The sequence below is a fragment of the Microtus pennsylvanicus genome, chromosome 1 (genome assembly GCF_037038515.1).
Source record: "Microtus pennsylvanicus isolate mMicPen1 chromosome 1, mMicPen1.hap1, whole genome shotgun sequence".
Taxonomy (NCBI): domain Eukaryota; kingdom Metazoa; phylum Chordata; class Mammalia; order Rodentia; family Cricetidae; genus Microtus; species Microtus pennsylvanicus.
The window spans coordinates 184,319,075-184,342,997 of record NC_134579.1 but is presented as its reverse complement, the minus strand read 5'-3'; the positions used below and the strand labels follow the sequence as shown (position 1 = coordinate 184,342,997).

The window sequence follows — 23,923 nt, the reverse complement described above, 5'->3', positions numbered from 1 at the left end:
GGTATAAGGTCCTTTATTTTCTGAAAAGATGCAAACTTTTAAAGGAAACATACATATTTGTATTAACACAAATATGGAAGGTGAAGTATGCATAAGTCAGTTAAGATTTTCTTTTTTATGTTTGCGCAGGTAAAAGCTATCTGTCAATTCTGTATGTAGGTTTGGACTATATAGCCAAGCCTGTATCCATGCCACGTGATAGGATGGCATGTAGTAATATGTCATGAAGACTCTGTAGCCAACAAGATCTATCATGTCTTATCCAGTCTCAGAGCTGTTCCCGTATTAGAGGGATCATCATATAGGTTACCTCTCTTACAGATTTTGGTTTTTTTCTTTATTCCTTTAGCCACGATTTTTAGGAGGTCACATAGATCAAGTATGGTTTGTACTAATTTTTTTTGTTTTTTTTTTTGTTGTTGTTGTTGTTTTATTTTTCGAGACAGGGTTTCTCTGTGGTTTTGGAGCCTGTCCTGAAACTAGCTCTTGTAGACCAGGCTGGTCTCGAACTCACAGAGATCCGCCTGCCTCTGCCTCCCAAGTGCTGGGATTAAAGGTGTGCGCCACCACCTAGGTTTGTACTAATTTTGAAGGAATCCACAGCTTTCTGTTTCCTGTGAAACAAAATCATGACCTTTCCCCCAACACAACACATTTTCCACTCTGAATTTCCATTTTAAAGCCAAGACCTCCCTAAGTATATAGGCTGGTTTAATTTAGCAGTCCCTTTTATAATACCATGTCTCTCAGCAACTATCATCAGTGAAGCACTGTATAAGGTCCAAACTCTTTGTGTTATACTATTTCTCATCCTTATATGTCTAATTTTTAATATTGTTTTACTCTTCCCTTAAAAACGGTATTATTTTAAACTTTTTTTCTATGACTGTCTATACACAATTTCTTTAGCACCTAATCACCTTTTTAAGTATACTGTAACCTGCAGAGGACTTTTCAGCATGGACCTGAATTTAGTAAATGCCTGTAGTGTTTTTTGAGCACGAGTCAAGCTTTAAACTTGCCATAAAGCTATGCACATGGTGCTGGCTGGCTCAGGCTTGCAAGCAGCAGCAGGGATCTGTGTCTCTGTGCATTAAGACCCGCCTGACAGACTGTAGGACTAGGAAGCCACATCTGACTCTATGTTTGTGTGTTTCAAGCTTTTTTAATGCTTTCTCAGGTCCTGTGTGGAAATACATGCCCCCATTTTGGAGGCCATATTTAACAAAACTTTCTCCGTTCTGCCAGCTCCCAAATAATAACACAGAGAGTTCTTATTAATCATGGAAGCTTGGCCTATAGCCTATTGCTTAGCCTTCTTCCTAATTATCTCTTATAACTAAAATTAACCCATTTATACTAACCTAGATTTTGCCATATGTCTCATGGCTGTTACCTCTCCTCTTTCACATCCTGCTTGCTCTGCATTTCCTGGAATCTCCACCTTAATTCTTCTTAGAGTCCTCTATGTTTCATGAATTCCTGCCTATGCTTCCTTCCTAGCCATTGGCTATACAGTTCTTTATTAGACCAATCACAGCAACACTTCTTCCGACAGTGTACAAATATCCCACAACACTGCATGATTTGCCAAACCTTTGAGCATTTCTTATCCTTGTGTCTTTATTTTCTTCTCTTGTTTGGTTGCATCCATAACTGTTGCAATAGTTTTAGTCATCACATCAAGTCATGTTGTTCTTATATCCTTTGATCAAATATAAGATTTCTCTATGTCTCAGTGTAAATATTCATGATCTCAGCCCTGAGATTCCACATGCCTATTAGTAGATGTTTATATAGTCTCCATTCAGTGCTGTCCTACAAAGACAGCGTTATAAATATCTAAATCCACATTCATCACCCAAAATTTGTTCTTCTTTTTTTTCTTTCTGTCCCTGAAGTCATCAGTAGAATCTACCAAGACCCTAAAGTTCAGAACTTCCAAGTTATTTTTCATCTTCAGCTTCTGTGATCTTAAATGTCGTAATGTGTCATTGATCTCAAGAGCCTCCTGCAAGGCTGCTTCTCTCTCCTTTTGTGGAATGGATTCCCCCTTGAAACTTTCTGTGATGTATCTTTTTAGCATCCACTCTGTGCATGTTTCCCCTCAGCTATCTGTGCTCATACATGGTTTCTCAAGGAAAACAGAGGGCAGCACATCCTATGTCTTCAACTTTACCCTACTGCCCTACTTTCCTTATTTGCACTTCTGTTCTAGAAACAGCTCAAATAATATCACTTTTGCAATCAGCCTGAATATAGATTCTGCTCTGCCTCTTTCTAACCTGTGCTTTGCCATGATAAGCCTTCTCATCCGTGAAGAGGTGAAAGTTTCAGCTGCTCTGATGGCTGGAGTGAGACCAGGTAGGCAGAAGGAATGCAGTCTTCAATATCTGTATCACTACCAGCTCTCCAACCCTTCCTCCTCTCCTTAGTTGTTAGGAGGGAAAAGATCTGCACCCTTTCACCATTACTTCTGAAACTTCTTTAACAGAAGTCCATCCTCCCTAGTTCTTTATCAGATTGTCTCTCAGACATCAATTCTCAGAAGTCTAAATAAAGAAGGGATGTTTAATTCAACATTTAAAAGAAGGATTAAGGATGCTGCTTGTTGGCAGAATGCTTTCATAGTATTGCCAGGCCCTGGGATCCACCCATGACAGGCAAAACATCTATCTATCTATCTATCTATCTATCTATCTATCTATCTATCTATCTATCCATCCATCTATCTTTCTATTATCTGCCTATCTACTAATCTATCTGTTCATCTAAATAAGAGAACCAAAGTAAATTTTGAGAAATGATCATTGAAAGAAATATTTTTGAACATTGTATCGGTTACTTTTCTATTGCTGTGATAAAATACCATGACCAAGGCACCTTGTACAGGAAAGACTTTAACTGAGCTTTCAATTTTAGAAGATTAGAGTTCATGATAGCAGGGCAACGTCATGACATCAGGAATAGCTGTGAGCTCACATCTCGATCCACAACCAGAAGGCAGAGAAAGAACACTGGTAAAGACCTAAGACTTCTGAAACTCCAAAGCTAGGTCTTAGTAACAGTGCCCTTCTAACAAGGCTCCACAACTTAATCCTTCCCAAATAGTTCTACCCCTGTTGATGAAGTGTTCAGCCTTGTGAGCCTATGGGCCCATTTTTCAAATCACTACAGACATAATAACTTCTATAAAAGTTCTTAAAAGAGATTTCTATTTCTTTCCTAGTACTTCAGTTTGTTGATGATTAGGCTTCTGAGGCCTGAGTAAGAACGTGTGAGAGAGTCGTCACCAGATCTAGTACTCAGCAGACAGAATCAGTTCACTTTGCATAGCTCATTCTAGTCTGACACATTCCCTTCTTCATGGGCTTCGAAACCATTTTCCTTCAAATAATGGTCGATGGAAGTTTGTTCCCTGACAATGCTCGGGAGCCATAGCTCCAGCGAGAAGTGAAGTCAATAGACCATTTCTTCTTCTTTGTTATTTTTTGTAAAGAGCCGAAGAGCATCTGGTTCACACTCATGCTCAGGAAATGGTGCTGAGTGAGTGCAAAGTAGCTCCATGTTTCTTAGGGCAAATGGGTTTTATACTTATGGCATTTTGCGGGGAGCTCAAAATGAAAAGAACACTGATGAGAGGACCATGAGATGGTTGGAACAGTTAGCACATATTATCATTCATGAATAGTGGTGACCAAATTTTCCCACTTTTCTTATCCTCTTTTCTTTTGGTTTCCAAAACACACTAGCTTAATTTTTAATTGGGCAAAGAATGTAAGTGATGTGGAGAATAAAAAACACATCTCTCTTTGTGACATTAAGTGGTAATTGCAAGGCAAAGAAATTATTTTTGCAGATGTCGTCTCCTGGTTGTTTTTTCTATTTGCATAGAAATGACCTCCTGTCCTTTCCCCCACTTTTCCCTTAATGAGGAGGACAATGAGGATCTGAAGTGCCAGTTGCAGTTCGTTAAGGAAGAAGCTGCCCTGATGAGAAAGAAAATGGCCAAGATTGATAAAGAAAAGGACCGATTTGAGCACGAACTTCAAAAGTACAGATCTTTCTATGGGGACCTGGACAGCCCTCTACCCAAAGGAGAAGCTGGGGGACCTCCAAGCACGAGGGAGGCGGAGCTCAAGCTGCGGCTGCGGCTGGTGGAGGAAGAGGCTAACATCTTGGGCAGGAAAATAGTGGAACTCGAGGTGGAGAACCGTGGGCTGAAGGCGGAACTGGACGACCTGCGGGGCGACGACTTCAATGGCTCGTCCAACCCCCTCATGAGGGAACAGAGCGAGTCCTTGTCAGAGCTGCGACAGCACCTGCAGCTGGTGGAAGACGAGACCGAGTTGCTGCGGAGGAACGTGGCCGACCTGGAGGAGCAGAACAAACGCATCACTGCGGAGCTCAACAAGTACAAGTACAAGTCCAGCGGCCATGACAGCTCCAGGCACCACGACAGCGCCAAGACGGAGGCCCTGCAGGAGGAGCTGAAGGCAGCGCGCCTGCAGATCAATGAGCTGAGCGGCAAGGTCATGCAGCTGCAGTACGAGAACCGCGTGCTCATGTCCAACATGCAGCGCTACGACCTGGCCTCACACCTGGGTATCCGTGGAAGCCCCCGCGACAGTGATGCAGAGAGCGATGCGGGCAAGAAGGAGAGCGACGATGACTCCCGACCACCCCATCGTAAGCGAGAAGGGCCTATTGGTGGCGAGAGCGACTCGGAGGAAGTGCGGAACATCCGCTCGCTCACGCCCACCCGCTCCTTCTACCCCACACCCGGGCCCTGGCCGAAGAGCTTCTCGGATCGACAGCAAATGAAGGACATCCGCTCCGAGGCCGAGCGCCTGGGAAAGACCATCGATCGGCTCATCGCAGACACGAGCACCATCATCACTGAGGCGCGCATCTACGTGGCCAACGGGGACCTATTCGGACTGATGGACGAGGAGGACGACGGCAGCCGCATCCGGGAGCACGAGCTGCTCTACCGCATCAACGCTCAGATGAAGGCTTTCCGCAAGGAGCTGCAGACCTTCATCGACCGCCTGGAGGTGCCCAAGTCTGCGGATGACCGCGGCGCCGAGGAGCCCATATCCGTGAGTCAGGTACAGTTCTGCCTTTTGCGAGCCATGGCGATGGCGAGGCTGGCCTGTGGAGCTGCAGTCCCTCGTGGGGCATCTCCAACTCCGACTTCCACATCTCACCATAGGGAAGTTCCATCTCATCGCCTTGCTGGGCTTTGAAACCCAGAAAGGCACCTCTATTTTCACACTGTGTTCTACCAGGAAGAGGGTCCCAAGAACCAATAGATCATTAACTATTATTCCTTCCTGTTTTATTTGAAGGGGATATTCAACAATGACACAATCAGGTTTTGTGTAATGACTTACAGATTTTTAATGCATATTATTAGTTTAAAAGGTCAACATTCTTCAGTATTTCCCTGACATAAAGGTCCTCAATATTTGAGGTTTGTGAGCAAGGTCCAAATTGAGTTTAAGATTATAAAAAAAAAAATGGCTAAATAAACCGGGGGAAGTGTTGAACACCTTAAATCTCAGGACTTGAGTGAAGTAGAAGCTGGTGGATCTCTGTGATTCTAAGCCCACAGGGCTGATAGTGAGATCCTGTCTAAAAAAAAAAATTCTGATTAAACAAAACGAATGGATACCACTGATAAATGTCCAAATTGGTAGTGAGGAGACACGATCTTGTTTGTGCCCAGAGCTCTATGGATGAGACAAATACAAGTTATCCCCTTACCTAAGTTGAAGTAACACGGTGCTTATTTCTAGTTGAATATCATCAGTTCAATAGTGGAGATCCCACAGCGAGAAGTTTGCAGCATAGCTTTAAGGCAATACTAATTCAAAGAAATAATAGTAAGTATTCCAGCACAGGGGAAAGCAGCATTTCCCTCCTGGCTTGTAGAGGCTTACCGGATGAATGGGACCCAGCAGCTTTGGCCAGGTATGGTGGCCACTGAAAGATCAATGCATTTTGTTCACGTTAACCACATAAAAGATGTCTATGGAGCCAAGCAGGCAGTACCGTCCCTTGCAGCATCCTGATGTCCTATATCCATTGGAGAACCCACCGAAGTACAACAGCATGCATGGCTTTGAACACACTCGAGACACTGATATTTAAAACCCAGTTTCTGCGCAGCAGCATGTCAGTAGATTACTTGCCTGCTGACCACAGCTAGAGAACTTGCAGCCCACCCGCTTACCTTGCATGTTGCTATGCTTTGCTGCGGGGTAGTGGGGGTGGGGGTGGGGTGGGGGTGGGGGCGGGGGGATTATAATGGAATCTACAGGCTTTCAGAATGTTAAATGTTACTCTCTCTTTCTATTTAGTATGCTTTGTTATAGCTTTGGTTTTCATTTGGCAGGTTTTTGAATACCAAGCATGTGGTGTTATCAGCTACACTGTGGGGAGGGATGATATAGAAATATATATCAGAAGGAGAGAGAGTGCTGTTTATAATAAAGTATTTTAAAGAACTTGCAGATAGAGGACTAATGGGGGAGTATCTTTATTTTTAGGTCGAGTCAGTGCTTTGATAAGTTGATACGAAGATAAGGTTGAAAACGATCATTAATTAGCTCTTCTCCTTGTCTCCACGTTTGCCTTCCCAGATGTTCCAGCCCATCATTTTACTTATTCTCATCCTTGTATTATTTTCGTCACTTTCCTACACAACAATATTTAAACTTGTCTTCCTCTTCACGCTGTTTTTTGTGCTGTAAATCTTTCCCCATTTATCATTCCTTGTCGTGTTTTCAGTTGTTTTCTTTTGTCCACTCTTCAAGACAAGACATACGAGAAGTATCCTTTCTGTAGTAACCGATGCTGTAAAAACACTGAAGACTGCCTATCTCTGTAAAAAGCCACCACTCATCTTACACTGTCAAATTCAATAGAACACCCCGGCAACCAAAAGATTTCAGGTAAGGAAAGGGAAGTGTTGCAGATTTTTGTGTAAATCATTTTCTCTTTCTTTTATATATTCATTTTTTTCCTTTTAATTCACAATTGACAGGCTCACTCTAAAAAAATAATGGGCTGTCTATAATTAATTCCTAGGAAGTGAGTATTAATTCAAACCTGCAAATGTTTAAGTGGGTCACATTTTCAAAAATAATGGAGTCACTAAGTATCAGTAAATGTAGGTGTTTTGTAAATGATCTGATAAAGATTATATGGATCTATTGAGTGCACCGTTATTTGTGTTAGACCAAAAAGAAAATGTCTTTGTCCAATAAATATCTGTAAAAACAATATGGTAAATGGTGAGCTGTAGCTCTCTTGGAAAGTAAATAATATGTTTTGAAACTGTCACGTTTTGTCTTCAGCGATGTGTTTGGAAGCATGAGTCAAACTGATCTTTTAGTTTAACAAGTAACTAAATAGCCACCCCCATTCAATTTATTTTACTTTCGTTTAAATTAGCTATGTCTCCATGATGATACTGCTGACCTTGGTGCTGGGAGTCCTTTCTTCTATGACAAACTGTCTCCACAGCAGAAAATATGCTAGCAACAGGCATGAGGGACAGCTTAAGAAGGGAAATAAATACAGTGTCTAGAATTTTCTTGAGTTACAATCTTAACCCAGAGGCATAGTTCCAGCGGAGCTGCTCTGTAAACTTTACTGTAAAGTATACTGTGGTGAACCCTAGCATTCCTGTCTTCCTGTCTATACATACTAAGGTCACCTGGATGGATTCTGTGTATCAAAGATCCTACACTGCCCATCTTGCTGGTAGTTTACACACTGGAATCCTGGAATACCTAGAAATTCCAGCACTCCGCACAAGGTGATACATTCTTGTGACATCAATACTGCGGAAGCTAAGACAAATGGATTGTGAGTTCAAGGTCAGCCTGTGCTATCTAGCCAGACCTCAAGAAAAAAGAATAAGAAAAACCATATATTCTTCTCAGTTCACATATTGGTCAGTGAATGTGGAAATCTGTGATACCAGTGAAGTATCTTGACCACAAGAAAAAGATACAAGGGGAAAGTTTTCCAGTTAAAGATGTGTACGTTGGCCTTTGGCATTCCAAGGACTTCATCTGCAGAAGAGTGTTTTCCCTCACCCCTACAGCTCCATTTCCCTTAAATATTAGCTTTGGGAATTTTTTGCTAGGCTTCAGTTAGTAAGAAAATTTGCTACAAAAACATAAGAACTCCAGTTCAATTCCCCAGAGCCCACATGAAGTAATGAGGTGTTAGAGGAGCACATTCGCCATCTTCCTCTGGCCTCCACGTGTGCATGTAACTGCATACTCACATTCATACAGTGCCTACACATGCCACTACTACCACACACACACACGCGTACACACATACACACACACTACACATACACACACACACCATTCCTTTCGGAACTCCATAAATACAAGTAACTGCACACTCTCGTGCATGCAGCACCTGCATACACCACATACCACACGCACACATGCACACACACATACACACTCACACACACTGTACATACATGCACACAATATTCCCCTCTGAACTCCATAAGTAAAAGTACCTGCACACTCTCATGCATACAGTACCTGTACACCCACCACAGATACACACCATATCCATAACACACTACACATTCTTAAATTTAGAAATTACAGTAGTCAAAAAGTTTCATTTAACTGATATTAATGTCTATTGTCTTTGCTTGGGATTCTTTTTTTTTGTACTTTGTTTTGTTATAATTGTTTCTGAAGAAGGGGAAAAGGCATGTCTGATGAATACTAGCAGTTGGAATCAGATTTTGTTTGATTGGGTGTTTTCCCATTGGTTTTTCAGTGTTAGTAGTGGAACCCAGAGTCTTCTATCTGGCAGACAAATGCTCTACCATAGAAATATATGTCCAGCCACATTTGGCTTTTAATCTTGAAATTCAGAAGTCTAAGTTTTGGGTAGGCTTTCATGAGAAAGAATGAAGAAAGGAGAAAAATTCTATGCTTGGTTAAATTGGTGGCACAAGCCTGCAGTCATAGCAGTTGGGAGATGGAGGCACATGCAATAGCCAATTTGAAGTCAGCTTGGTTTACACTTTGAGAGTCTGACTCAAAATGTATGGCAACACACACCTCAAAATTCCAAATCTGCCCTCTAAATTTTTGATAATTTTTTGAGCTTCAACCTCAATAAAACTGAACATAAACGTTTAAGTGTTGAAATTGAAATGTGTCTGAAATGTTTATGGCACCTGAAGTGTGAGACCCCATAGCCAAGCAGGGGTTCTTAGCTAATTGTGGAGCCTCTGGAAATGCATGAGAGTGCTTCAAGATGTCCCAATGACTGAGAAGTTCTCTACAATGCTGCTACCACTTTTAAAAGATGGGGATAGATCTAGAGGTGGGGTATGCCTTTAACCCCAGCACTTGGGAGGCAGAGGCAGGTGGATCTCTGTGAGTACGAGGCCAGCCTCATCTGCAACGTGAGTTCTAGGACAGCCAGAGCTATATAGAGAAACCCTGTCTCAGAAGAAAAGAAAAAAGAAAAAAAAGATAAGACTGAGACTGGAGAAAAGGCTTAAAGCACTCAGTGCTCTTGCAGAGAACCTATGCTCTGTTTCTATCCCCAAAATGGCATCTCACAACTGTCTTTCTGCAATTCCAGCTCCAGGGACCCCGATGCCCTATTCAGGCCTCTCCCAATGCTACAAGCATATGGTGCATATATAGATATAAAGGCAAACAATCATACACATAAAATATGAATTTTCAGAAAGAAAAACTCTCTTCACTAATGCAATTTCTCAAAACTAACAAAATCAAAGAAGACATAAGAAATACTAATGTAATGGAAAGGAGAACCAAGAAGAACAGAATGTGAATACATAGTCAGGAACACTCACAGATAGCTAGATATGTACAGTAAAACAAACCCTCACAATAATTCAACATGCTGTAACAAAAAAAAATCTGTAAGCTTTTCTTAAAGTTACTGGAAATATCTGTGGTGGTAGTGAAAGTACTCCAGCAATGACTTGTGCTATCTGACATAGCCAAATAGCATTGTCTCTAGATATCTTTTTGGCAGTCATGCTTGTTCTTAATTTCTGGCTGGCTGTGGGTTAGACGGTAAAGACGTTGCGCGAGGAAAAGACACAGACACGCGGCGGTCCCACGCGTGTGCACTTTAATGGGGGGAGGGGTAACAGGCAGGTAAGGGGCATGCGGACACGGTAGGAAAGGCGGGGGAAGAGAAGAGGGCGAACTCGTGGCGACCTTTGCTTTTAACAGGGAATGTAAAGGCTTCTGGGAATGTGTTCCGCGCTTGCGTGCGCTGGAGTCCAGCGGAACGCTGGGAGCTGTAGTCTTGCAAGAGAACAACAATGCTTATCCTGGCCACAGCAGTATTGATATGAATGCCTTACACTAATATTTTTTAGAAAGATTTTATTTATTTATCAGTGCTCTGCCTGCATGTAACCTTGAAGGCAAGAAGAGGGCACAAGATCTCATTATAGATGGTTGTGAGCCACCATGTGGTTGGTGGGAATTGAACTCAGATCCTCTGGAAGGGCAGTCAGTGCTCTTTTCCTCCGAGCCATCTCTCTGTCCCCTCTTGGACTGATTTTTATACAAGAAATTTATGTAATCATTACTTCCCAGTCACACCTTCTATAGATTGAATTTTCATAACATGCTGGGAGGGGGGCAGCAGACTGAAACAGGACAGGTATGATTACTCCTGCATATTCTGGGGGCTTTGCATTCCTTCTGACAGCATCCCTAAACTTGAGGATGCAGATTTACTGTACCAGTGAGTTCTAAGAAAGTTATTTCTAACTCCGGCCTATCGACTGTCCAGCTAGTTTTCTACTTGTGCTTTAGAAATATACACACACATCACACACATACACACACATACACACGCACGCACATGTGTGCACACACAGATCACCCACATGCACACACAGTCAAGCTGATGTGTAAAGAGTGCAGCAGAGTCAGAATTCCCTGGGTCAAACAGCGAGCATCATGCTGGTGAGCTAGAGAGAGGAAGACTGCCTCAGAAAACTACCAATGAAGGGGCCTTTCTCTGATCTTCTTATAAGTTGAAGCTCTTCTGTGGGAACCTCGTACCTAGAGTTGGGAAGAGAATGAGAAAGATGGTGCCCCAGACCTGTGAGGAGTCCCTAGTTCCCCCTTCTCCTCGGCATCTCCCTTCACTACCACAAACTCTTCCTTACTCATGCCTTTGACCTCATTGCTGCACTATTTTTGTTACTTTGTTCAGTGAACAATTATTTTATTTTTGCTAATTTTAAATGATCAACATTGCAAAATCTCACAGATGTTGAGACAAAGAATAGTCTATTCTCATGTTCAGGGCTATGCTATTTAAATGTAATGCTGGAAATCATTTTCTAAAGCAAAATTTATTGAAAAGATTCCCTTCTATGGCATATTCTTGGGCCCAGGAACAAGAGTCTTTGTTAATTTAGCCTAGGTTTGAGAAAAACAGAAATCTGCTCGGTTATTTTTAAATAAAAATGACTGAAACTCATTAAATAATGAAAATCCTGGTGCTGATCCAGGAATGTGCACTTTATGTGGATGGGCTGGGATGTGGCTATTTAATTATCTGCCACTTAAGTTTGGAATGTCAGCCTGGCAGCTTAGCCTTAACCCCCAAAATCTCTGCAGTGTTTTAGCTAACTTCTCATAGCGCTACAGCCCAGTCTCACCTGGTGGAATCCGGTGCCCTAATTGATTGTAGGGAGTGAACAGAAAGAGGCGAAGGGCTAAGTTGAAATGTGAGAAAAGTCGACTGTTCATTAAAATAATGAATTTTGGTACAATTAAAAAACAGTGTCCATAAAGATGTCTTCTAGAATCCTCGTTACAAGTCAGAAGGTAGAGTGAGATAGGCTGTTCTGTATCTGTTTGCCATCTGCTTTGGGGTAGGTGAGATGGCTCCATACATATGTTGGTGAAACTAACGCCTTATCAGTGTGTCCCAATATTCTCATGACACTTGTAAGAGTTCAGAGAGAAACAGCAGAAGAACAAGTCACGTCCCGTATGCCCTGCGACAAATGCAGTAGCTTCCCACATGCTTTTAAATAGTGCTTTTGTGTCACTAGTTAGGAGGTGGGAGGTAACGGTGGCTCCTTTTCATGATGGCCATTCTGAAACGTTATAGAGTCATAGACTCAGATGATTCTTGCTAATACATTCCCTCCATACCTTCTCTGCTTGAAAATTTATGTCTGTCTATCTATCTTTCTATCCATCCATCATCTATCTACCTATACACACACACACACACACACACACATATATATATACATAAATATGCATACACAGAGAGATATACACATAATAAGGCCTTTAGTATATTGATCCAAAAACTCAGTTCTATGTATAGTTTGTCATTCTTTTTCATGATTATCTATAGTTTTTGCTGTTATTTTCTAAAACATCTTCTGCCATTTCATATAGTATTACTCCTGATCAGAAAAATGCCACACTTTTAAAATATATTAGTTATTTAGAATTTCCAAAGTAGAGTTTTAACATGGCAATGTACCAAAACTAATTTATTCTGGAGTTCAGTTGACCCCTCAGCATCTCAGCACTTTTATTTGGAGGTATATCTTCTGCTGGGGTCAGGGCTACTGCACAGAGGGCCTTCGATTGTTCTCAGTTGCTTGAATTCCTTTTTGAAGAAAAGCTTCAGTGAACAGGCAAAGGAGAGAGTTGGAGAGAAGCGAGCATCTCCCCAATCTGGGACATCACAGTTTTGCTGTGAGAAGACACTATAAGAGGTAGAGTTGTGTCTCTAATAATACTTCTGACTTTTTCTGAAAGAATGAAATTGATTCCAAAATTGCACCTTGTTTGAAATTACTGAGTTTTTAGGAATCAAGTACATTCAAAATATTACAGTGGATTTCAAATAACTGCATTAGAAAAAGCAAAGCTATCGGAATATGTTTGTGCAAATTATTTCAAAGGCATGAAGAACCATAGCATACTATAAGATAGACACGGACTCTTTGGCAGGTTTACTAAGTTTACTAAGGTCATTCCCTGAATGACCTGTCTGAACCAAGCATGGCCTCCAAACTTTCTAGTAAAGAGAAGCGACTCAGGGTAGCCCTCTTGTGGTGAACACTGAACAGATCACTTTAGCAGAGTCCATTATTTTGCTTCTCCAATCACAATAAGTCACAAATCTATAAATAATATAATGGAGATGCTAAAAACAAAATTGAAAGTTAAAGGAAGGCCTTTTCCTAATTTTGAGTAGCACATATTTCTCAAATGTTGTTTTTTTTTTTTACTCAGAATTTAGACCAACACTTAAAATCTGATAGTTAAAGGTGTTTCTTTGGACTATTTCTTATCCCTGGAAGTGCCTATATAGAAGCTCCATGGCAGATCTGCTTGGCTAAAATATCTATTGACATGTTGCTAGACCTCAGAATAGAGGAAACAGCCAGCATCCCGTGACTCTAGGGGAAAACACCCAACACTGGAAAAACAGTGCACTTGATGAAATGTAATATTCTAAGTGTGGAACTTTGAAGGGAAAAATATCCTTGGTGTAGCTGTCCTGACTTGTACTCAGAATCAGAGCCCCATATGCATCAGGGTCATTTTATTTTGTTAACACACACTTAAAACTCTGTCCTTCTGTGATTCAGAGAGCTTAAGACTACATTTGACAGGGGGACATAAGCAAAAGTCTGGGCATCCACTCTGGATGATCAGATTGAAAAAAATCAAAATAGGGGAGTGTTCCAGCTTTCATGTGAAGTTGATTATAAATTTCTGAGCAGCGTGAGCTCTGGCTGGCTGTAACACTCAATTGAACCCCTGGGTGGACCGCTGTCCCTAACTACGTGGGAGAGAAGGCTCCCACATCTGTCTTTTTGTTCATTTCCCAGATGTGAAGAGTCACGCTGCAGACCCCACTTCTGGGACTCTTCTCGGGGTGACAGTTTCTGAAGTGCACGGACTTGTCTTATTCTTCAAGTCCCCATAGTCTGAGCTGGGAGGTTGTGGTTTCTCATCAGTGTTTTGGTTTTTTTTTTTAAGTGAAATTTTAGCTGAAATATATCCCAGTTCTCTCTTCCTTACAAACTAGAAATATAATTTAAGACTGACGAGCTCTGCTGAACAACGGAGGTCTTGTACCTTAAGAAATTGTACAAGGCCGGGCGATAGTGGCACACGCCTTTAATCCCAGCAATCGGGAGGCAGAGGCAGGAGGATCTCTGTGAGTTCGAGACCAGCCTGGTCTACAGAGCGAGTTCCAGGACAGGCTCCAAAGCTACAGAGAAACCCTGTCTCGAAAAACAAAACAAAAAGAAAAGAAAGAAAGAAATTGTACAAGGCAGATTGTTTTGAAGGAATAACTCCCTAACACACATTACTTATGGTGTGGCCTCTAACGTTAGCATGAAAAGAATGATCTCATTCTTTTTTCCAAAGCCATTCTGTGCTCCAGTCATTTTCATGTCATTTCTAAAAAAGAAAAAACACCAGAAACACAGTGCCTTTACTATTAAATATGATTGAATGATAAAGAAGGAAGGGAAAAAAGGCTATACAGCCATAAACTCAGTCACTCCCCAGTCCTAAAACAGCCAGAATTGTCCTGATTCAGAGTAAATGAATAATTATTTGAGGAAACGTAAAGAGCATCCAGCAGGCAGAAAAACTATCGGTTGCTTCATGTCATATTTAAAGCCTTACTGCTGTGTTTATGCCCAGATTTTTTAAGCTACAGTGCTAGAATTCTTATGTCTTTGAATTTTGGTATAGATTTATTTTTAGTAACTGAGGACCCAAGCTATTTACTACTCATTTCATGTGCCCCCCCTACAGTGTGTGTGTGTGTGTGTGTGTGTGTGTGTGTGTGTGTGCTCGCACGCACGCGTGGCATGTGTGTGTGCTTGCTCATGAAGGCACATGTATGCTACAGCATATGAGTAGAGGTCAGAGTACAGCATTGAGAAGTCCGTTCTCACATTCCACCTTGTTAGCATGGGGTATCTAGTTTTGGGTGCTATGTTGTGTATTATAGCTTCAGGACAACTCTTTTAACTCTGCCTCCCATCTCTCCATGGGAGTGCTAGGGTTACAGATTCATACCAGCTCATCCAGGTTTTTACATTGATTTTAGAGATTTAACTAGGCCTGCTAGGCTTACATGGCTAACACTTTTGCCCATGGAGCCATCTTCCTAGGCTTTAAGCCTTGTTACCAAAATAAACATTTAACTATATGACTTTCATGTCATACTCGGTTGAGAGGCTATTACCTCCCTTGATTCAACATAGAAGAAAACAGTATTTGACAAAGCCAGAAACCAACATTTGTTTCTCCGGTCACAACCAATGGCCTGGTCCCTAATGTTGGTTCTTGCCTCTTGAATGGGTTAGAATTTTAAATTTCATGGCAACGCACTGGGAATGAGAAATCCTGGATTCTATTCCTGGCTTCATTGGTATTGTGACCTTGAGCAGATGACTTCACATGTAAGCCTCTTCCTTCACTGTAAAATGAGAAGGTTAACTAGATGACTTCAGAGGATCATTTTGGCTCTAAATTCTGTAACTCTGGAAGCACCTGTTGGTGCCATTTAAGTGTTCAGTATCCCCCTTAAACTTTTCCAAAATGTTCTAGTTTGTGGAAAATGTACAAATGCTTTTAAATCCTTTTTATAATTTGCTGTTCTTTCTTAATAGCAATTGGTGTTTCTCCATTTGCTTTTATTACAATATTTGTGTATATTCTGTTACACTTAGAAATTGGATTAGCAATTGTGAGTGTATAATTATTTCTAAAATGAGAGCAATAACTTGGGTGTGTTTCTTATTTTAAGATGAAATCAAGTACTCAAATGGCTTACAAATCCATCATCTGAACGACACAATAAATCGCATGTTTTCCATAAGAATATTCCATTATTCTAACACCCACTTAAAACTGTCAATCGGCTTAACAAATAAAAGTATCACCATTACTGTGGGACTGAGGCCACCATCATTAGTCTTTTAAATCCATGGACTTTGTGTAGAGAACAATAGCTATTCATCTAAAAATGGAATTGTTTGGAAACTCGTGAAAGTTGTTTTGAACACTTGTTGCCTTTCCACTTATGAGTTAACTTCCATACCCATACCAGAGAAAAAGAGGCAGAGAAAGAGAGAGGCAAAGAGACACAGAGAGAGATCACACACACACACACACACACACATATACACACAAAATTATTCAACAGAAGGCTACTAGTCACATGATTGTTCAGCTTGAAGTGAATGCTTGTTCAAAGTCTACATACAATACAATTACCTGACAAGAAGCTAATAAAAAGTACTACAAGTCCCTTTACCTGTAAAACACACACACACACACACACACACACACACACACACACACACACACACAAAACCCTGCACAGAAAGAGGGACACGAAAATAGCACTGAAAGAGACTAAAGTCCAAAGCCTGTAAGCCAGCCAGATGCTATCTGATAGAAATTTGGGAAGAGTCCTTTTTCTTTCTTTTATTTTGTTGTTTGTTTGGAGAACAGGGTTACGTGGAGCAGAGGCTGGCCTAAATGTCCCCATTCTCTGAGATTGGCCTTGAATTCCTGACGTCCCTGCCTTCATCTCTGACATTCTGAGACTCCTGGCTTATGCTGACATGCCCAGATGTGAAGTCTTAAACTGATCTACAGAGAATGCACAGAAACTGAGTGCTTTGAAATGAGAGTCCCCAGAAGCAATATTTGATAGCTCCAGGAGATGGTTCTGAGCAAAGTCCCTCCTTCTCCCTCCTGTTTGCCTTAGCACCAAGGCAGATGGGAGCAACTGTCTGTCCCTCCGTGTATCCTCTTGCCTTATACCTTCTGAAGGGTGTGTGTGTGTGTGTGTGTGTGTGTGTGTGTGTGTGTGTGTGTGTGTGTGTGTGTGTGTGTGTGTTTGCTTGTTTGTTTAAGGCAGAGACAGAGGCCATAGACTCACAGTTAAACGATGGCAGAAGAACTGAAACCTAGATCCCTGTGGCAAAATTCCAGGCTCCCCAAATAGGGAAAGTACTTCCAAGTCTTACTCCTCCTCACAGGCATTTCTTGTGCTTTGTCAAGATGCTTTAGCTCGCTAAGCCACGGATATAAGTAAGATCAGGTTAATAATAACTGCAGAGACAGTTGCTAAGGGAAGTAAACTAACACAAAGATCCCCTCGGAGTCCTTAGCACAGAGCCTCACAGAAGGCTGCTCACAATGAAAAACTGCTGTTACTACTGTAACTATTATGATTGTTGTTGCTGTTAGAATTATGAAGCTTGACTTTCTAACCACGAGCAAGCATTTCCTTCCGTTATTCTGCATGCATTAAAGTCCTACTATGGAGAAAAGAAGTCTAAGTATGAGCTGACCGTGGTGACTTTTGACCATAATTCTGGGACTTGAAAGGCTATGGCAGGGGGACTATACTAAGTTGAGACCAATCAGGGCTATGATAGTGAGTTTCAGGCTATCCTGTGCTACAAAATTAAAACTTATATTGTATAAATAAATTAGTGATAAAATTAAATAAGTTTATTTATGCTATGAGCAGATTAGCATTCTTAAACGGTTTAGCTACCTAAAAGATGGTACCTGGAAATAGGCCAATAAAAAAAATACAAAATTATTTCAAGCTTCAGATAGTGTGGTATACAAATGGAAACTTCAATTTGAAGGTGCAATCTTTTTACTTGAAATTTAGTGTAGGTTATTTGCTGAATTTTCTTCAAAATTATCCTAGAGACGTTAATGTCTAAATTAAACTGTGTATACACACACACACACATATACATATATATATGGCCAAATATAAATGTACACACTCTGAGACACGCATACAACAAAGCCAACCAACCAACCATACAGCAGAGAGAGCTGTGAGGAGACAAAGTTGTCTTACATCTACAAGACAGGCCTATTCGATCTGGTTTACAGAACTTACTCTCAGCCTACTCTTATGGTTTCTCCACATTTGGGCGGCAGCATACTTCAGCTGGGGTCAAGTGTATGGTCATCCCACTGCTGATATTTCCCTTGCCCTCCTCTAATAAGAAGCATCACCTTTTCCCATGGGTTCTATTCCCTCTGTTTAAAAACATCACTATACTACAGATGCAGGCATAATGCTTTCGTAGAACCACAGAGACTCAAGACTGCTCTTTATATACGGCCCATTTCTATTTTATATATAAATCAGACATTCAGTATATTTTCACATATTTTTTGACTCGTGTGTGTGTGTATATGTGTGTGTTTTAGATTCTTTTTCTCACTTCATTTGATATATTTTTCCACTTTATGCCAGGCCAGACTTACAAAGGCACTGAGGATTACTTCCTGTTACTAGCTAAGGGGAGAGAGGGGCTGGAGAAAGAGGATAGTTCTTGCGCCTAAGAAATGAGTTTACTTTCCAAATAAAAGAAATCTAAATATGGCCATTATCATCATGTGCCATTAACAAGCAGCTCTCTCTCTTGGCAAGTTTGAAAATGCTGGGCTCCATTATAAAAGTTAAAAATGTCTTGGGCCTGGAGTTGTTTACCCAGAGTGCGAACACTGCTCTAAAGTTACAGAGCTCTGGTTGGAAGCAGGGACCTGAAGGCCGCCTCTAAGTCCCTGACGTCACAGTAGCCCCAGCTGCTATTGTGACACTGAACTGAGTGGCCCTTTGATGGTGCAGTTTGCGAAGGGGCTGTGGGAATGCACGGACTCCGTTTTGAAAAGGAGTCATTGAGACTGTTCCGTAAGACAGCTAGCTCTCTGCCCCTCTTCCTCCGTTGCTAGACTGAGCACACAGAGACTGACCCGCTGCAGGATTGCCCCCCAAGTACAAGAAGGTATGTTTCTTTCTGGCGAATTTGAAAGCTAGACACTGATCGTGGCAGGACACAGAGGGGCTGCAGCTGGTGCCTTTTAGACTATGGATGAGGTTTAAGTATCGTGGGATGTCAGCATCTCCCATGCTGATGGATGTCTGTGTCTGGTGATTTAGGACAGTGGGCGGGGTGCATAACGGTCTCCACTGACTGGGGAAAAAGTTGTTCTGCTGCTGAGGGTGGATTTTGCAAGCCCGTACTCGGTGCCATCCTTACCCTGAGACCGTGTTTCTCACTAACCCTCAGAGGTTCACAAAAACTTGGCTCAGCTCAATTATTAGAATGCAATTTGTGGCAGGGTGGAATTAATTTTGTTTATCTGCAAAATAAAATTCACAGCCCCTGAGTTTGCTGTTATTTGAAATTCGCAATTTAAAAAAAATATAGTTTAATCTAAGATGACTATTATACTTCTGGGTAAATGTTTCTGCATAGTGAGCTCGGAGACACTGGAGTCTTTAAGAAATGGCAATAGTACACCCTCTCCTCAAGGATATTACTCTTAGATCTTTGCTTCCCCAAGACAAAGGTTGCTGTTTTTAATCAAGCCCTGTATTTTGCCAGTTAAGGAAACTAAACTTGATGTGCCTATAGCTTCAATTGAAAGTATGAATAAAAAATTGGAGAGCCAAGAATAAACGATGATAATCAAATGAGAAAACAAAATTGATTTATTTGGTATTGAATGTGCTGTATCTCTTTGGCCTTGCTAGAAAACGAGGAGCAGGCAGAAGTGGTGATGAACAGCCGTGATTTTTTTTTATATTATCTCCTTAGAAAGTCAAGTTGGGAGGTCTCCGGATAGGTTCATTTTCTGATGAACAGCACAAGGGAAATGGAATTCCTTAATTGTCTGAAATGATATCAGTGGATGATAAGAACCTGGAAAATGAGATGCAGAGTTTTGGGGACAAGTGGTGCTGTACTTTGAGGTCCAGGCATGGTGTTTTCTAGTCCTTCCAAATTCATCAGGAGCAAAGCGTTGTCAGGCCAAATGATTTCTTCTAGGAATTGTGAAGTTGGCAGGATATGCTTCCTCTGCCCTTCTTTCTTATTCCTGTGTGTGTGAAGTACTTGAATCCTATGAAGAGCAATCTACTTGGAAACGGAAGAAAAAGGTCACAGAACAAATACTCGGAGCAGACAGAAGTAGCAGTAGAGTAACCTCTCTACATAGAGTATACTTGGATACAATTCAGCTTTCAGTGGACAAGATGGAGTTTGAAATGGTCATAACCGGGACACAGAAAGAACTGAGCATGCCTCAGGTCAAGAAGTGTGGCCATCACCACACTGAGGTAGAACTGGGGGAGGGGTAAAATGGCAGCAGTACATCTTCTGCTCAAGGCAGTATGTCTTCTGCTCAAAGACTTTGACGTCTTTGCTTCTCCAATCCAAAAGTTGTTTTTAGTCAGAGTTTGTATTTTATCATTTATCCCCTGTGAGACACTTTGGCTACTCCTAAATTTTGCTCCCTAGCAGGGCTGAACCATCAGCTGAACCGTTTTGCTTCCCATCAGCACACTTGCGCAACCACTCTCAATCGTTCAGAATCTTGGCTCCTGGCGTTGAGAAGAAGTAGGTTAAAAGGGATTACACAATGCCAGTTTGGTGCTGCTGGGGGAGGGACTCATGTATGACTAACAAATGCAGCTACCTCTGTCCTTCCACATTTCCTCCATAAACTTCTCTTCTGAATGAACTTGGGGAAAGCTGAAATAAAACAGAAAGCAAGGAAATATGAGAAAGACGATGCAGAACGCAAAAGATCCTTTCTTCTCTCCCCCATAGATGCCAGAATCTGAGGGAGGGAAAGAGTGACAGCTAAGAACAAAGAGAACTTTTATATTTGCTTCAGTGAAGAGAACTACATCTGAGCTTTTGAAAGTGCTGATCCACTTGACCCTGAAACTTCTCATCACAGAACATGCTGTCCGTACAAAATGGACCCTTTAGCTTGGCATCTTAAAAACTTAATTGAGAATGATGGCAAAAAAAGAGTTTTATGTATTTATTCAGCATTTTGCTAGCAACGAATGGTTTTGCACTACGTACTTGGCTTGGCAAACCACCTTAAGAAAGTTGAAAAATACTGAGGCAAGACGTAGTCAAAGGGAATAGAAAAGTTTCCACAGTTAGACTTGCTTCCAAGGAAGTAGAATTCAAAATAATCAGCTTTACTTTAGGAAGTGGGTTACATGGAAATGGGCGAAGGAAAGGATGAAGGTAAAGAGGGAATGAAACACAAGAGGGAAGAAATAATCACTTCTCAAGCATTCATTATGATAGCAGCAGTGTTTAGATTCTTACTACACATTCTCTCACTTGGTCACTTCTCAGAATGTTTCTATGCCTACCCTCTAATAGTTGGTTTTTAGAGAACAATGCAATATCTCTTTCTGTGTTACAGTAGATATTTATATGTATATGAATACAAGACTGAGATGCTAGCAAAGCTAAAGAAATCCCTGTACAAAAAAAAAAATTGGCAAACATTGCTGTAAATAGTCCTTTTGGTCAAACCTTTTTTTTTGATATGAAATCATTCGTTTTCAACAGTAGCCATCACCTTTCATGAACTAGGTTTTCCTTTGGCTCTGGAAAGGGGAGGCTGTGTAGATAGATCAGCCCTGAAACACTAGCTCAGTTTGATGCTATGCAGGGGAGCTCAAAATCCAGGCCTTCACAACTGTCTTCACGGCTGACATACTCCTATTATTAGGGATAAAACTGATCTAGAGTATTTTTGGATGATCTTCATGTAGATAAAAATAGAAGGGCTTTAAACTCTGAGGTGCCCATGGTTTGGTAGGAATTCAAATGAAAGAAAAGTTGCACCCATTGGTACATGGCTGTAGTAAATCCTTGTGAGTATTTGCAATTTTTAAACACAGTTGGGACAAACCATGGGATATCATAAAACCTTTTTTCTATCTTGCCATTATCCCAGCCCCTCTGCATAATGTCTTTAGTTAAATTTATAGTTTCCTCTTGATGTCTCAGACCTCCCTAATTTTCCTACGACCTCCCAGGGGCAATTCTTTATAGCCACTGAAATACTTCCAGGTCACAGTTTGTTACAGATAACTTTGAAGCAGTCTCTCATTCTTAAAACAAGCCTGGTCTGTGTTTCCTGGGAATGGGTTTTAGATGGACCTGAAATATCACCAGATAATTAACAATAGTAAAGGTTATGTCAGTCGAAACAAAAACCCAAATTCTGCAAATTCTTTACTTTGTTTTGTTAGATCTTCATGGTTTATAGGTGCAAAGAGTAGCAAAAGCAAAACCAGTAATATTGGGTTAGAAACAGAGTGACTAACACAGGGTTCATGACAGCAAGTTTGTAACTAAATTGGGAACTGTTTACTTTTCTCGACTGACTTGATAATGATACAGTGAGTGCCAAGGAAACATGCAAAAACTATCCAAGTATCATTGGTAAATACTTTTTGAGAAAGTATACATCTCAACATCAGTAGGGTTTTTTTGTTATTTGTTTTGTTTTATTTTTTGCTTTTTTTAAGAAGCAGAGCCTGCACAAAAAGTTATGCTTTCAATTCCTTGAAGTCTATAACAATTTATTCCTATCTTGACTGGAGAGGCCTGACAAAAACATGGTCATCTAATATACAGGGTGTGAAATATGCAGTTCTCTTTGGTGAATACAAAATTGTTTTTCCTACATAATCATACAGACTTTATTCTGTCAGAAACACCGCAACATTGACTGTTGGTAGATTTGTGCATGAGTAACAGAAAGGTTAAAGCAATATGGCCATGGGTTAGTAAGCTGGTAAATCATGGTTTTGGTTTTTGTTTGGTTTTTGTTTTTTCTTTCTGATGTGTGTTTGTGTGTGTGTGTGCGTGCACGCACACACACGCGCACATGCGTGTGCATGCATGTACACGTGCTTGTACACATGTATGTTCTGGAGATCTGCTCAGGACCTTGACAAGCTAAACATGTGAACCTGCTGAGTTACACATAACTGATGTGGGATTCCCCTCTGTATACTGTAAATACCATTGTTTAATAAACAAACTGTCTTGGGCCTGTGCAGAGCAGAATAGAGGTAGTCGGGAAAAACTAAACTGAATGCTGGGAGAAAGGAGGTAGAGTCAGAGAGAAGCCATGGAGCTACTGTTGGAGACAGACATGCTGAAACCTTGTTGATAGGCCACAATCCTCATGATAAAATATAAAATAATGAAGATGGGTTAATTCTAGATGTAAGAGCTAGCTAGCAATATGCTTAAGTAATTGGCCAAGCAGTGATTTAATTAATACATTGTCTGTGTGGTTATTTCAGGAGTTTGGGCAGCTGGGAAACGAAAAAGTGGCTTCTCTACAACACATAACTCTATGTTCCTTACTGGCATAATTATTTTAAACAAAATCATTTATTATTAATAAACTTTTCTATTCACTACAAACATACATGCTTTTATTTTTATTAATAAAATGTTCTTCAAATAAAATAAGAATTTTCAAGTCCAAAGTTTTTTAATTTCTCAAATTGCTGTACATGTATAATACTATCTAAAGTTCATAATAATGCTATGAATATCCTCACTTTAATATAAATAAAATATCAACTTTTATAACAAAATTATGTATCTGGTATTTTAAGGTTAATTTGTAACTATGTGTATATGTGGGGATGGAGTATGTACATGTATCATTGGAAGTGTCCACAGAATTCAGAAAAAGCTATTGAATTCCCTGAAGCTGGAATTACAGAGGATTATAAGTCATTTAATAAGGGGGCTGAGAACCAAACATGGGTTCTCTGTAAGAGCAATATGCAATCTAAAGCTCTGAGCTATCTTTCTAGTCCCTATTTCTGGTATTTTAAAATGTCTCATCAAACCATAAAAGTTCATTTCCTGAATGTTAGAAATCAGGTCATTTTGGTCACTACTTAGTGTAACATAAGAAAGTTTTTCTCCAGTTTCCTATAGTTATAATTTTAGACATGT

General features: G+C 40.7%; 1 protein-coding gene across 2 annotated transcripts in view; it reads left to right on the top strand.

Annotated features, from left to right (window-relative positions):
• Nucleotides 1-6,784, top strand: part of Mtcl3 (MTCL family member 3) — a 49,082-nt gene extending 42,298 nt beyond the window's left edge. Inside the window, exons 6-7 of one of the 2 annotated variants that reach the window (XM_075946710.1) lie at nt 3,936-5,102; nt 6,648-6,784. In XM_075946710.1, the coding sequence (XP_075802825.1) occupies nt 3,936-5,102; nt 6,648-6,758 (1,278 nt within the window). In that variant the 3' untranslated portion in view covers nt 6,759-6,784. Of the gene's footprint in view, nt 1-3,935; nt 5,112-6,647 lie in introns of both variants that reach the window. The other variant, XM_075946702.1, reaches the window with a different exon arrangement.
• Nucleotides 6,785-23,923: the final 17,139 nt, after the last annotated feature.